Raw genomic sequence first — 13,392 nt, forward strand, 5'->3', positions numbered from 1 at the left:
AGGGGAAAAAAAAAATACAAACACAGAATGTAATTTCAGGCAGTGCTAAGTGCCATGAAGAAAAAATAAAGTAGGGTAAGGAACAGAGTGAAAAGCAGTAAGCTATTTTAGACTGGGTGGCCAGAGAAGGGCTCTAAAGAAGAGATATTTGATCATGTAAGCTACTGGTGTAACAACATAAATAGCATTCCTATTGCGTAATTGTCCTAGAAAACTCTATTTACAACTTAAAATGCACATAATCGTCTCTATGAAAACAGTTTCTACTTTGAGAGGCAGTAAGGTGTATTGGAGGGGCTTCCCACATGGCTCTACGGTAAAGAATCTACCTGACAAGCAAGAGACCTGGGTTCAATCCCTGGGTCAGGAAGATCCCCTGGAAATGGAAATAGCTACCCCACTCCAGTGTTCTTGCCTGGGAAATTCCATGGACAGAGGAGCCTGGCAGGCTCCATGACATCGCAAAGAGTTGGATATGACTTAAGAGACTAAAACCACTGAGAGACTAATACCACCAAAGCAAAGCGTACGGGAACCAAAGGGACTGTTTAAATTCTGGTTTTGCCCCTTACTTTTATGTGCCCTTAGGCAAGTCACAAGCTTTCTTTCTCTCTGAATCTCCATTTCCTCATGTATAAAACAGACATAACGAAACCTAGTTCATAAAACTGTTCAGAGGATTAAAAAAAAGTACAGGAAAAGGCTTAGTAATGTGACTGGCTAAGTGTTAACTGTGAGATCCCTACACACCTATGGTTCTTCTACAAAATGAGTACTATGTACTGAATGATTCTTCGTGAAGAGTCAATACTAAAGCACTTCATTGTCACAAGTAGACATATACCATATTTTTATCTTCCCATACTGGGGACTCAAAAGTCCAAATCACCTCTGACTATGGTTATTAGATACTGGTGATACAAATGGTACTGGCTTGGTAAGATTGGTATCACGCTTACTAACTGTCACACGCACTTTTCTTCATTTGGTCACGGGCTGCTTCTGTTTCCATTTGTATCCCTAACTCCAAAGTTGGCCTCTTTTCAGTCACAGTTGTAACGGTTAATTTTATGTGTCAAGTCAGCCAGTTGTTTGGTCAAGCCTTAATCTATAGGTTGCTGTGAAGGTTATTTTGTAGATCTGATCGCATACTACCTTCCAAAATGTACACAGGGCTTATTTAGTAAGTTGAGGGCCACAGAGAAAACATTCTGCCTCCAGACTGTAACACCGAAATCTTGGCTGCATTTCTAAGCTGCTTGGCCACACAAATTTCAACTTTGCCAGTCCCCACAATCATGTGAGCCAATTCTCTAAAATATCTTATCTATCCATCTACCTACCTAGCACTACTGGTTCTATCTCTCTGGGGAACCATGACTAATACACTGCTCAACCTCAGAGTTGGCCCCCTTGTTTTCTCTCTTCATTCTATCATCTATACAGAAGACAGAGATCCTATTAACATGTTAGCAGGATAAACTGCTCCTCTGGTGGTGGGCTAGTCGCTAAGTCGGGTCTGACTCGTGCAACCTCATGGCCTGTCGCCCACCACGCTCCTCGGTCTATAGGATTTTCCAAGCAAGAATACTGGAGTGGGTTGCCATTTCCTTCTCCAGGGGCTCTTCCCAACCCAGGGGCTCTTCCCAACCCAGGGGTCAAAGCCGGGTCTCCTGCACTGCAGACAGTTTTCTCTAATGACGTCCCATCTCTTGTAAAACAAAAGCCTCCTTGGAGTGCCCTACCTCCCCCTTTCTCCATAGCACTTCTTACTACCTAAAATACCATGTGATTTACTTATTTCCTTTCTGTCCCCACTAAAATTTAAGTTTCAAGACAGAGTGGCTTTTTGTGCACTCCTGTATTTCCAGCCCCTACAATAATCCCTGGTACATAGTAGAAGCTTCATAAATATTTGCTGCTTGAAGAATAAACAAATGAGTAAACAAAGTATGATTTTTTTTAACTGCATTCTTTGTGTTTTCCTATGCTTTCCAGTTTTCCACATTGGGTATTTATTTCTACTATCATATACTGCTGAGAATAATGTAGATCAGAATAACTTTTTGGTGGTGGATTGGTCAATGTCAGAAAACCTTAAAAAGTTTATACCCTTTGTTTTAGAATTTTTCCAATGAATAAAACCTAAGAAATAAGTACAGACTAAAACTTAATAACTTTAATGTCCACCAGTAGGAGAGTGATTACATTATTGTACATACAACCTAATAAGTAAGTACAGACTAAAATTTAATAACCTTAATGTCCATCAGTAGGAGAGTGATTAAATTACTATACATCCAGACAATTAAAACTCTATATAATTATTAAAAATGAAGACCTAGGTTTATTAATGTGAACCATATTGGTAAAAATGGGGTTATAATTCAGTATATATAGAGTATAAGCCTATCTATAAACAAAATATACACACACACACAGAAATAAAATGTCAAGGGAAAAAAACAAAAGAATGGACACTAAAAGTGAGAATATGGTTGAATGATTAATTTCTTCTTTATACTTTTCTACTATCCATAATTTTTGCAATGAAAAAATGTTACTTTCATAAACAGAACAATAAGTATAAATCAACAGAAGTACAAAAACCAGAATTCTTACAAGCAATATAAAAGACTTTAGTATGAGGCATACTGTGTTATTTTTGTTGAAAAACTAAAAAGGCATTTTCTGATGTGGTCTGAATTTCATTTATCCACCTACCTATCCTTAAATTATGTACACTGTTAAACCTTATCCATCACATACACTGTTTTGGAAACCATAAATTAAAACTGTCAGTAAGACAAGGTGTCATTTTCATTTTCCCATAGCAGAAGCTCTCAACCATGGCAAATGTATGTGATTTCTTGAGTGTTTAAACATATGTGTATGATCCATGAGTTAATCAAGTGCTACTTCTTGAATGTTAGTACTATATGCCAACCACTGTGCTGTCATTAGAACTTTCTCCAAAATATGAATTTACTTGCTACTGCTTCCGCTGCTTCAAATTCTGAGATCATAAAGTCACTCTGTTTTCAGAAAATATGACATGGAAATGATTTTTAAAAATATCCAACAATTTCAATTCATAGTAAAAAACAGAGGAAAAATCACTTCTTTAGAAAAATGCTAAAATAAATCGTTCTGTTTGGCACTTTGAAATTTTGAACTTTCAAAGTTTATCATCACTAACAAGACACTTTGAAGCCAGCATTATCTGTATAAAAGACAGCATGATATACTGCAGACCATGGCAACCCCACAGAAGTTAAAAACTGATGATGATACTAGGGAAATGAAGAAAAACAAAATCTTGAAAGAGATTTGTATGAGTGGGCATTATCAGATTTAAGGAAATGAAATAATCATATGATTTCAAAGCAATGGAGAAAAGCTGGATCAGCAAATAGTATGCAGAAAACAGAGTGGCCATTTGGAAAGAATGTGGATCCCTGATTCAAAGAATTTACCAAAGTAAATTGCAGAAGGAACAGAAAGATTTAAATGTAAAACAAAGCCAAAGACCACTGGAAGAATGGCAAAGGAAAAGAATGACTACGGTGGCCAATAGGCACATGAAAGGATGCTCAACACTGCTAATTATTAGAGAAATGCCAAGGAAAACGACAATGAAAACCACCTCACACTAACCAGAAGGCCATGGTAAAAAGTCTACAGCAACAGGGGATGAGAATCTGCCTGCCAACGCAGGGAACATGGGTGCAGTCTCTGGCCCAGGAAGATCACCCGCCACAGAGCAACTAAACCCGTATGCCACAGCTGCTGAGCCCGTGCGCTGCAGCACCTAGAGCCTGTGCTCTGCAACAAGACACGCCACCGCAGTGAGAAGCCCATGCACCGCAACGAGGAGCAGCCCTGACTAGCTGGAGAGAGCCTGCAGGCAGCAGCCAAGACCCAGCACAACCAGAAATTAGATTATTTTCTTACAGTCTATAAATAACAAATGCTGGAGGGGGTACTGAGAAAAGGGGACCCTCCTACACTGCTGGTGGGAATGTAAGTTGGTGCAGCCACTATGGAACACAGAATGATAGGCTCCTTAGAAAATTAAAGTCAGCATACAATCTAGCAATCCCACTCCTGGGCGTATATCCCTACAAAACTATAATTCAAAAAGCCACATGCACCCCTACGTTCACAGCGTGCTATTCACAACAGCCACACAAGGAAACAATCTAAATGTCCACTGACAGAGGAATGGATAAAAAACGATGCGGTGCACACACAGAAGAGAATGTCACTCAGCCATGCAAAAGAACAAAGTGCCATTTCTGGCAACGTGGAAGAACCTGGAGATTACACCAGGTGAAGCAACTCACAAAGAAAAAGACAAATGCCGCATGAAAACGCTTCTATGTGGAATCTAAAACACGACACACGTGCCCCGATCTACGAAACAGACGCACACACAGAGCACAGACACGCGGCTGCCGGGGGAGGCGGGCGTGGAGGACACACTGGAGTGCGGGGCAGGCAAAGGCGGACCCTTACAGAGAGGGACAAGCAAGGTCCCTACAGCGTAGGGAACCAGAGTCAACGTCCGGGACAAGCCATGATGGCAAAGAAGATGAAAAAAACCGTGCGTGCGTGCGTGCGTGTGTGTGTGTGTGTGTGTGTGTATACATAACTGAATCACTCTGTACAGCAGAAATTAACACACTGTAAATCAATTATACTTCAATAAAAAATAAATTAATAAAAAGAATAAATATGACTATATTTAAAGTAAAAATCTCTAAGCATTATCAACCAAACTGAAAGGCCAAAGTCAGGGGAAAACATCTGCAATAAATGACAGGAGTTACCATATTTAATATATAAAGAGTTCCTAAACTGAGATTTTTTTTTAAAAAGTCATTTTAGAAAAATACCAAGTAGGTATGAAGAGATAAGGCACAGAAGACAAGTAGAAATGGCCAGTAAATAGATACGTATTTTAACATTTTCATTCACAGGAATGGAAAAAAAAATTAAAAATTAAACTATCCAATGCCAGCAAAGACATATAAAAAGGCAATCTCTCATCCACTGCTCTAAGGAGTGGAAACTGACCCAACTTGTCAAAAGTACAATTTAGCAACCTAAAGTGTTTCAATGTGCACACTCTTTCACCTAGGGAAATAATCAAAGAAGTATCCAAAGACTTATCTACAATGACCTTCTACTCAACATGGATGTCTCAAAAACTTGAAAAAGTCTTGACAAAGAGGGAGGGTTTCTTAAAATCAGCAATATGTATATTAAATGGAATGTTATTCAGTGATTTAAAATGATGGTAGAAAGTCTTAATTCACCATGTTACTATTTGTCATTTTTTATTATTAGTTTAATTTTGAACAAGTATAGGTTATTTTTAATAATATTTTAAAAGTAAACCTTAAATATTTTTAAATGATATCCAGAGCTTATAGAAATAAACTAGATTATAAAGTGGTCCACCCTCCATGGAAACAATTTAGCCACTTCTATCAAAATAAATCACTTCATTTTGTGACAGATCACTGAGGTATAATCAACAATTAAGATTTTTATATTTATATACATTGTATTGTAATTCAGAAAGAAAAAAAAACTGTACTCCTCTCAAATCTATGGATGATAAAAGTTGGTGAAATTTCCACTGGTAAAAAGAGTTAGGCTTTACAAAATCTGGAGACATGTCTGTACTATGATGATAAGTAAATAAAGGAGACTGTACTGTGGTTTTTCTACAGTGAGCCCATTTTCCCTATTTTAATAAAATAAGAAAATCCCTATAATTGTAGAGTAACAAATTCTATGAATGAAAAAACTGAAATATGCAATGCTAGATAACATTAACTGTTAACATTTGTTGGGGGGATGGATAGGAGAGATTATTACTTTTCTGTAAATGGACGATTTAATAAAAAACACTGATATTTGTTGACCAAGCAACTGTACTTTTAGGAACTTATTCTACATACATAATTATTCAAGCCTAAAAATATACATTCATTCAAATACAGTGCCAAGACAGAAAAAAATTGAGCCCCAAAATTACTTTAATAGGGAACTGGATATATATATTTTTAAATGATAAAACCAACATAATGAAATATTTTTGTGTCTATTAAAAAGAACAGGGTTCACATGATCTCATATGCTGATATGGGAAGATGGGCAACGTATCTTACTAATTTGAAAAAGCTATTAATTAAAAAGTAATATGTATAATATGGTCATATTTGTAGTTTTTTAAGCTTCTATCTAAAGGATAACAGGAGAAACTCCTAAGTAACACTTTGGGAAGTGAGACCTGGGTTCAAAGGAAACATATGTCTTTTATAACTTTCTATATTAGTTGTACTATTTTTAATTCTTTGAGCCTTTTTTATGATTCTTTTTTTTTGCTAACATAAAACACTGATTTGTCATGCTCCTTTTTTAAAAGCTATCTCAGATTTGTTTAAAAATGCTCCAGAAAAAACAAAGTTCAAGAAAGAGAAAGTTGGACTAAGAATAGCTTCATTTGGAAAACTGTTCACAGTTGAGTTGAAAGGGTCTCTTCACTTTTGTGTGTTTGGAAATTTCCATAGAATTTTTCACATAAAATCTTGCTAAGAGTCTTGCTATCTATCTAGTACAGCTAAATCCAGAGCTATTCCAGGTGAGTAGAAGTGTGAGCGGCATTATGCTAAACCCTCTTTCATCCTTCTCATGATTCCAAAGTCACACTGTGGGGTTCCATAGGACATTAAAACACCACTCTTATAATCATTTTCATCACCACAATAATGAAGAGAACCTGCACAATTTGATGAATTCCTTCCTGCCCAACAGGCAGGAGGAAGAGAGACCTTAAAACAGCAACAAATGTTCACTGAGTGGTGAGGTTACCAATGGATTTTTTTTTTTAATAAACTATATTGAGTAAATTTTCTTATAAAGAGAAAAAAAAGGTTTTTAATGTTCATAAAATACTACACTCTACCATTGAAAGGTTATGTCAAGCCTTCCCATTATTGGCCCTAGAGTTCAACAGAATAATGAACAAGAAATAATAAATCCCCAACACTTACTAGAAAAAAAAAGACACTGAGTTGGAACAGCCACGTATGACCTAAGGACACAGCCCTGGACAAAACAAGAACCCCTGACAGCAGGGGCCATATCACACACCCAACCTTTTATCTTACTCTGATCCTGCCCTGGGCTCTGAGGCTGTCAGGCCAGACAGGGCACCAGGGGCAAGTGATGAAAGAAACGAATTTTCATTCCCTCAATAGCCAAACAATGGCAGGGTGTAGATGCTATCTCCCTCTACTTCATAAAACTGTGTGGGCAGATATAACCACCTTCATGTAAAGGATGAGGAAACGGGGCGGGGGCGGGGGGGTCAGGAGAATAGGAAACCTGACCAGCGAGCATCACAAAGCTATCAGGCACCAGAGAGAAGACTAGAATTGAGGTCTGTCTGCTCCAGAATCACGATTCTTTCTACCAAGCTATCTCCCTTCTCTAAAAAATATTCTCTTAGGTTGGCAGCTGTAAGTTCCAACTGTAGTGTCCTCCAATCAGTGTGGATCACTATACATAGTGAACAGAAAAGAAACAAGACAGGCAGCTGTCAAAAGTTCTATTCATTGCTGCACAGCACTATCCACAGTGGGGCTTCCCTGGTGGCTCAGTGTGAATTCACCTGCCAGTGCAGGAGATGTGGGTTCAACCCCTGGGTGGGGAAGATCCCCTGGGATAGGAAATGGCAACCCACTCCCTGGGAAATTCCTCTTCCCTGGGAAATTCCATGAACAGAGGAGCCTGGCAGGCTACAGGCCACAGGGTTGCAAAAGAGTCGGACGCCACTTAGTGACTCAACAACTACCCAAATGGAACTAGAAGCGAGGCACTGAAGCTGGACTCTCACAATCCCTTCTGTCACTCCAAGTCATCATCATCAGTGCAACTCTTGAAAAAGGCGCATCCCTAGCTGGGAACTTGTGTGTCAGTTCACTGCACAGAACCTCTACATCCAGGTGCATCAGCCTTCAACTTTTAATGATAAAAATAAAAGGGAATTTTTTTCAACCCCAAAATGGCAGTTGTCAAGTTAAGGTCACTACAGCATGCTGACCAGAACACTGGTTTTGCAGTTACCCAGATCTAGGTTTTTTGGTTGTTAATATTTATTTACTTCTTGGCTGTCTAGGGTCTCAATTATGGGAACTCTTAGTTGGGGCACGAGGGATCTAGCTCCCCAACCAGTGACAGAACTCCAGTTCCCTGCATTGGGAGTGCAGCGTCCCAACCATGGACCACCAGGGAAGTGCCCAGAGCCAGCTCTTAACCTAGTTCTGCCACTTAAATAAATGTGTAACCTTAGACAAGTCAATTAAATTCCATAACTTCAGAGACAAAGAAGCCAAACTAGATAACTTCTCCATAAAGAATTCAATGAGATAACCTAGTACCCAGAGCCCAACACTTAAAAACAAGGTGGGTATTTTACAACACGTGTAATACATATATAGTCATAAATGATACTTAAATGATAATTATACAATCATATATAATATGTGATACATAGATACATGGTCCGAACTCTTGATTATATGATGTAACAATCAACTGGTTGAATCTGAATAACTGAACCAACTGAAATATTGATTTAGTTCAGCTTAGTTCAGAGGCATTCAGATATTCTAGTTCAACTGTTCCAAAAAAATGTTGAGGGTTAGTCACAATTTTTAAAAGTATGTATGTATGTGTAAATATTTAAGTGTGTGTATGTGTGCGTATATTTGGCTAACATCAGAATTTCATTACACACACATACACACCTGGACTTGGTGATTCAGGCTGCATTTGTGTCCACAGGTCTGCTTATTACAATGAACTCCAAGACAGCAGGGACTAAATCTGCATTGCTCATCTTTATATACCCAGCACCAATGTAGGCCCTGGCACATACCAATTGCTCAGGAAATATTCATAGAACTGAATTTTCAGAAAAGCCACTCAGCAACCTCACTAGCTTTAAGATTCAGGAGGGCTCAGCTTGGTAAGGGGAATGTAATTTCCTCCCTCCAGAGATATTTGGCAGGTTTTTCTTTTTTTATTTTCAAATAATGACTAAATAAGCCACACACCGGATATCTCAGTAGCAAAGTTTTAACAAACAAAACTAAAATGGAAAACTCTAGAAATAGTAGCATTCCAGTGTAGAGGAAAGAAAATCAATTTTGGAATCACGCAAATCTTGAATTCAAATGCTAGCTCTACCACTTCACAGATTAACTTGAGTTGAATCATACATATCACCTCTGAGTCCCAGTTCCTACATCTGAAAAAATGGGAATAATACCTACCTCATAGGGTTGTCACAAAACTAATATATATGAAGCCCTGAGTAGAACTGGTGGTGAGTGGAGTTTTCTTTAAAACAGTTTTACTGAGGCAAATAAATGGTTTTTATTTTTTTGTCTTTCCTATTCCTTTTCCTCTCTCACAGCAGAAACTAAAGGAATACATTATACCTAAAGGCAACTACAGTACTAACTTTACGCCTGCTTTTCAAATGGTATGATAAATCAGCCAACAGATAGGCTAGTTGGCTGAAGTTGCAACTGTTCCCTGGTGCATGTGGTCATTTTAAGGGGGCCCTTTCATGCAATTCCAGAGCTCTAGCATAGTCAACCAGGCTCTTCGGGTAGCCTGTTCCTGCTTTTCTAAGGCCTTCTTAAAATGGGCTTGCTGAGAATGTGAATGCAGAAGTCATCTTTGTGACAAAAATAAGATGTAGCTTATAAGCAATAGGCATTCTTTGAAAAAGCCCCTATTCAAATTAAGTCACTAACTTTTAGTATTTGTTTTGGATACTGGAGGTAGACAATTAAAATAATATATAAAACCAAAGAACTGACAGAAGGAAAGTCTTCGAAGTTCATTTATATATGTTTACTTTCCTTTCACAAATGGAACAAAATAGAATGATCTAACTCCAATCAGCTGAGTGCATATTTCACTTTACTGTGCTGCATATTCTTCCATAAACTAAAGAAAATAAAAATCTAAGTAAACAAAATTCCCCAATGCACCTCTGAAGATACTATTTGTTCCATTAACATTTCAGTGAATATCACTCAATATTTCACCTTATTTTAAGGTCTATTCAAGGCAACATTTATATTTTTTCTCTTAAATGATTTTCACTGGGAGAGATGAGTCAAAGAAGTAACTTATCTGGGTTTCCATTTTCAAGGTAGAAACCCTATTTGCTCCCTCCCACTCACCCCAACTCCAGAGAATTCACAATACTGCTACTAAAATATACTGAATAAGGCCTTCCGTTGGTCAATTACTTTTAACTAAATGCAATAAAAATAATCTGCACTTCCAGATGTCATTAACAACTACAATTCTTCGCCTGTTTAAATTTCTGGATAGAAACTGGATCAATCCACTAAAAAGCAACTATAACATTCAAGTAAGCATTTTCAGAAAAATAGAAGACAAAGATGTACACACTATTACTATAATGCAAATATCCGTTATTTAGCACCAAGGAGAGCACATGCAATAATCTCAGTCTGCTATTTCAAAAACATTTTTGTTAAAGTTATATCACATGCAGAGAAGCTGCTTTTCCAAGGGTAAATATGTATTACACTGGCGCATTACTGAAACACCCAATCCCTGGACCCTAAGAGTCCTAACTCAACTTTTCATATAGACTCTAAGACAACTGGATCTTATATTGACTTCACTCTCAAGTTAACTGTTTTCTAAAGAAAGCAATCTGAATCAATAACCACACTAGCGCAGCTCAGAATGTTCACAATCCCAATATGAAGGAAATTTTCCCCCTTTCTGGCTCCCCAACTCCATTTAAAGACTGTAAACATGAATAGAGAGATTACCTTGAGAACAGTAAAGTAAACTCATTCCATCAGTAAGATCCCTCTAAATCATTTCTTGATTCTACAGTGTTTTCCTAAAACAGGGCAGTCTCAACAGGATGCCAGGAATTCAATACTGCTTTTTAAAGATATATCAAACTGTCTGGAATATACAGTGATGAAAACTGAATACTGCTACTGAAACCATACTAAATTAAACACATGCTTTCTCTAAACAGAGCTTTCCCAATAAAGTCACAATGTTTTCCGCCTTGACTCTCTTAGAATCCATCCCAACATGTGAGGTTAGCCCAGCTGCACTCCTGCTAATAGCTTTTATCGGAGCAACCCCTCCCACACCCCCAAAGAGTTTTACTTTTATCTGTGGAATTCTCTGCCAGCCTCGGCCTGGAAAACTGGGTGGACCCTAAGGACAGGTGTCAGCTCTGGTCTTTGGGAGGTGGCCCAAACTGACAGTTATTGCCAGCATAAAGCTGTGATCTTTATAAACTTCAATTTGAGGCTTTATACTGTTAGTGATTCCCTCTCCACTCCTTTATGGAAGGAGGGAGAGAAAGCAAGCCAAAAGGATGAGTTTCAAAATAGAAAAATCACCACTTTAATTATGAAACCCTCCCAACTCAAGAAAGAACTGTTAAAGGTAGCCAAATGGAAAATGTCAAGGTTTTGGGGGTACATGCACAACTATTAAACATGAGAATCACAGATTCAAGGTAGGGGTTGGGAGGATAAAAAGCAGGAGCGGAAAAAGAGGAGCAGAATAGGGCCCAGCCAAAGACCCATTTGCTCAGAAGGGCCCCTCTAGGTATGAACTCCTCCATGTAGGGCACCCAGGCTGGAGGAAAGCAGAGGGTTACACAGAACATTTAGCAGACTTAACATTGGATTAAACACACTACTGCAAGTTTCAACAAATGTTCATGGTATACGTAAAAAACACATTTACAACAAGAAAGAAGAGAGGCACCTGGAGACATCTGACACTGGGCATGCTCTGCAGGCAACTCAGTGCGCACATGCTCTCTACCAGGTTGGCGCAGCCTAGCCACAAAGACCTTGGCACAGAACACTGCAGGATGACAAAAAGGAAGGAAGAGAAGAAGCAGTTAGAGGCCGCAACAAATCACTCCTTCACACAGGCAACTTGAATGTTAGTCGGGCAGGGGGTGCACCCATGGCAGCTTGGAGGTCAGGGGTGGTAGTCCAGCAAAACTTACGGAAACCTGGGAGAGGGCCCACTTTCTGTCCTACGGAAAGGAGGTTTCTGCTGCCAACCACTAACTCCTCAGGGTACAGTGAGCAGAATCAAGAGGGAGAGAAAGATGTTTCAGTGGAAACCCATTAAAGGGAACTGTAAAGTCTGAGGGCAAAACAAGATTAGTGGTGAGACTGCGACTCTAACATCATGTGCTTAGTAGCTCTGTTGTGTCCAGCTCTTTGTGACCCCATGGACTGTAGCCCGCCAGGCTCCTTTGTCCATGGAATTCTCTAGGCAAGAATACTGGAGTGGGTTGCCATGCCCTCCTCCAGGGGATCTTCCCAACCCAGGGATTGAACCCTCCAGCACTGCAGGCAGATTCTTTACCATCTGAGCCACCAGGGAAGCCTCAATGGTTTTTGGTCTATGTTGTATAATTACAGTTGCCATCATTACATTACCTACTATGGGGCCGGCACTTTAAATGTGTTCTCTAATTACCACACCACAGTGTCAAGAAACTGAGGTTCAAAGGTAAGTCATTTGCACAAAGACAGCAAAAGAGGGGAAAGTCAGAATTTCAAACTTTGGTTGCCGCTATTAAAACCCACATTCATTCCACAAGACTATGATGCCTCTATTATAAAAGCTTTGATCACCTGAAACTTGATCATCTGGGCAGTTTCTGCACTTCCCTAGATAAAATCACAGGGCACCTAGAGACACAAGGCAAAAAGAGCAAGAAAGATGAGCGACAGATTGATAGATAAAGGAGACAAAAGAGCTGATAAAAACACATCTGATTTTGAGTGTCACCCAGATCTCTGCCTTCGCAAAGGCAAAAAAAAAAAAAAAAAAAAAACTTTAGAATAATCATGACTTTCATTTTGGACTTTGCTTACAATATTCATTTAACACAAGTAAGAATTAAAAGCTTATTTCATTTACCCATTCCCATTATTCTTTAAGAGCTTGCTGGTTTTAAGGGAATTAAGTAAAAAAGTAAAATATAAACAAATACAATACAGCTAGTATTTTTAAACCATTAGATTATTTGTGGTATTCAATAAGTACTTTTTCAAACCTAAGGTCAATTAATTTACTCTGGCAAAATGAAGAATCAAAAAAAAAAAAACAAAACTGAAGCTGGGTGTTTGGGTTCAACCAAAATCCTCCAGAAGTCTCAGACCCAACCTCATAAACTTGTTTATTCTAGCTATAATTAGGATGGTTAAATATACCCACTTTCCTGGGACAGTCCAAGTTTACACTGGTCTCAGCATAACTTTC

At 38.6% G+C, this 13,392-nt stretch overlaps 1 protein-coding gene across 11 annotated transcripts in view; it reads right to left on the reverse strand.

Annotated features, from left to right (window-relative positions):
- FBXW11 (F-box and WD repeat domain containing 11) overlaps nucleotides 1-13,392 on the reverse strand; it is a 131,496-nt gene that overhangs the window by 77,708 nt on the left and 40,396 nt on the right. For 4 of the 11 annotated variants that reach the window (XM_002696250.6, XM_005221422.4, XM_059878837.1 and 1 more), the window contains one exon: nucleotides 11,872-11,973. The exons of 3 other annotated variants lie outside the window; for them this stretch is intronic. In XM_002696250.6, the coding sequence (XP_002696296.1) occupies nucleotides 11,872-11,973 (102 nt within the window). Of the gene's footprint in view, nucleotides 1-11,871; nucleotides 11,974-12,761; nucleotides 12,819-13,392 lie in introns of all 11 variants that reach the window. 4 more of the 11 variants (XM_059878836.1, XM_059878835.1, XM_059878840.1 and 1 more) reach the window with 2 other exon arrangements.

This window comes from Bos taurus, chromosome 20 (assembly GCF_002263795.3).
Source record: "Bos taurus isolate L1 Dominette 01449 registration number 42190680 breed Hereford chromosome 20, ARS-UCD2.0, whole genome shotgun sequence".
NCBI classification, from domain to species: Eukaryota; Metazoa; Chordata; class Mammalia; order Artiodactyla; family Bovidae; genus Bos; species Bos taurus.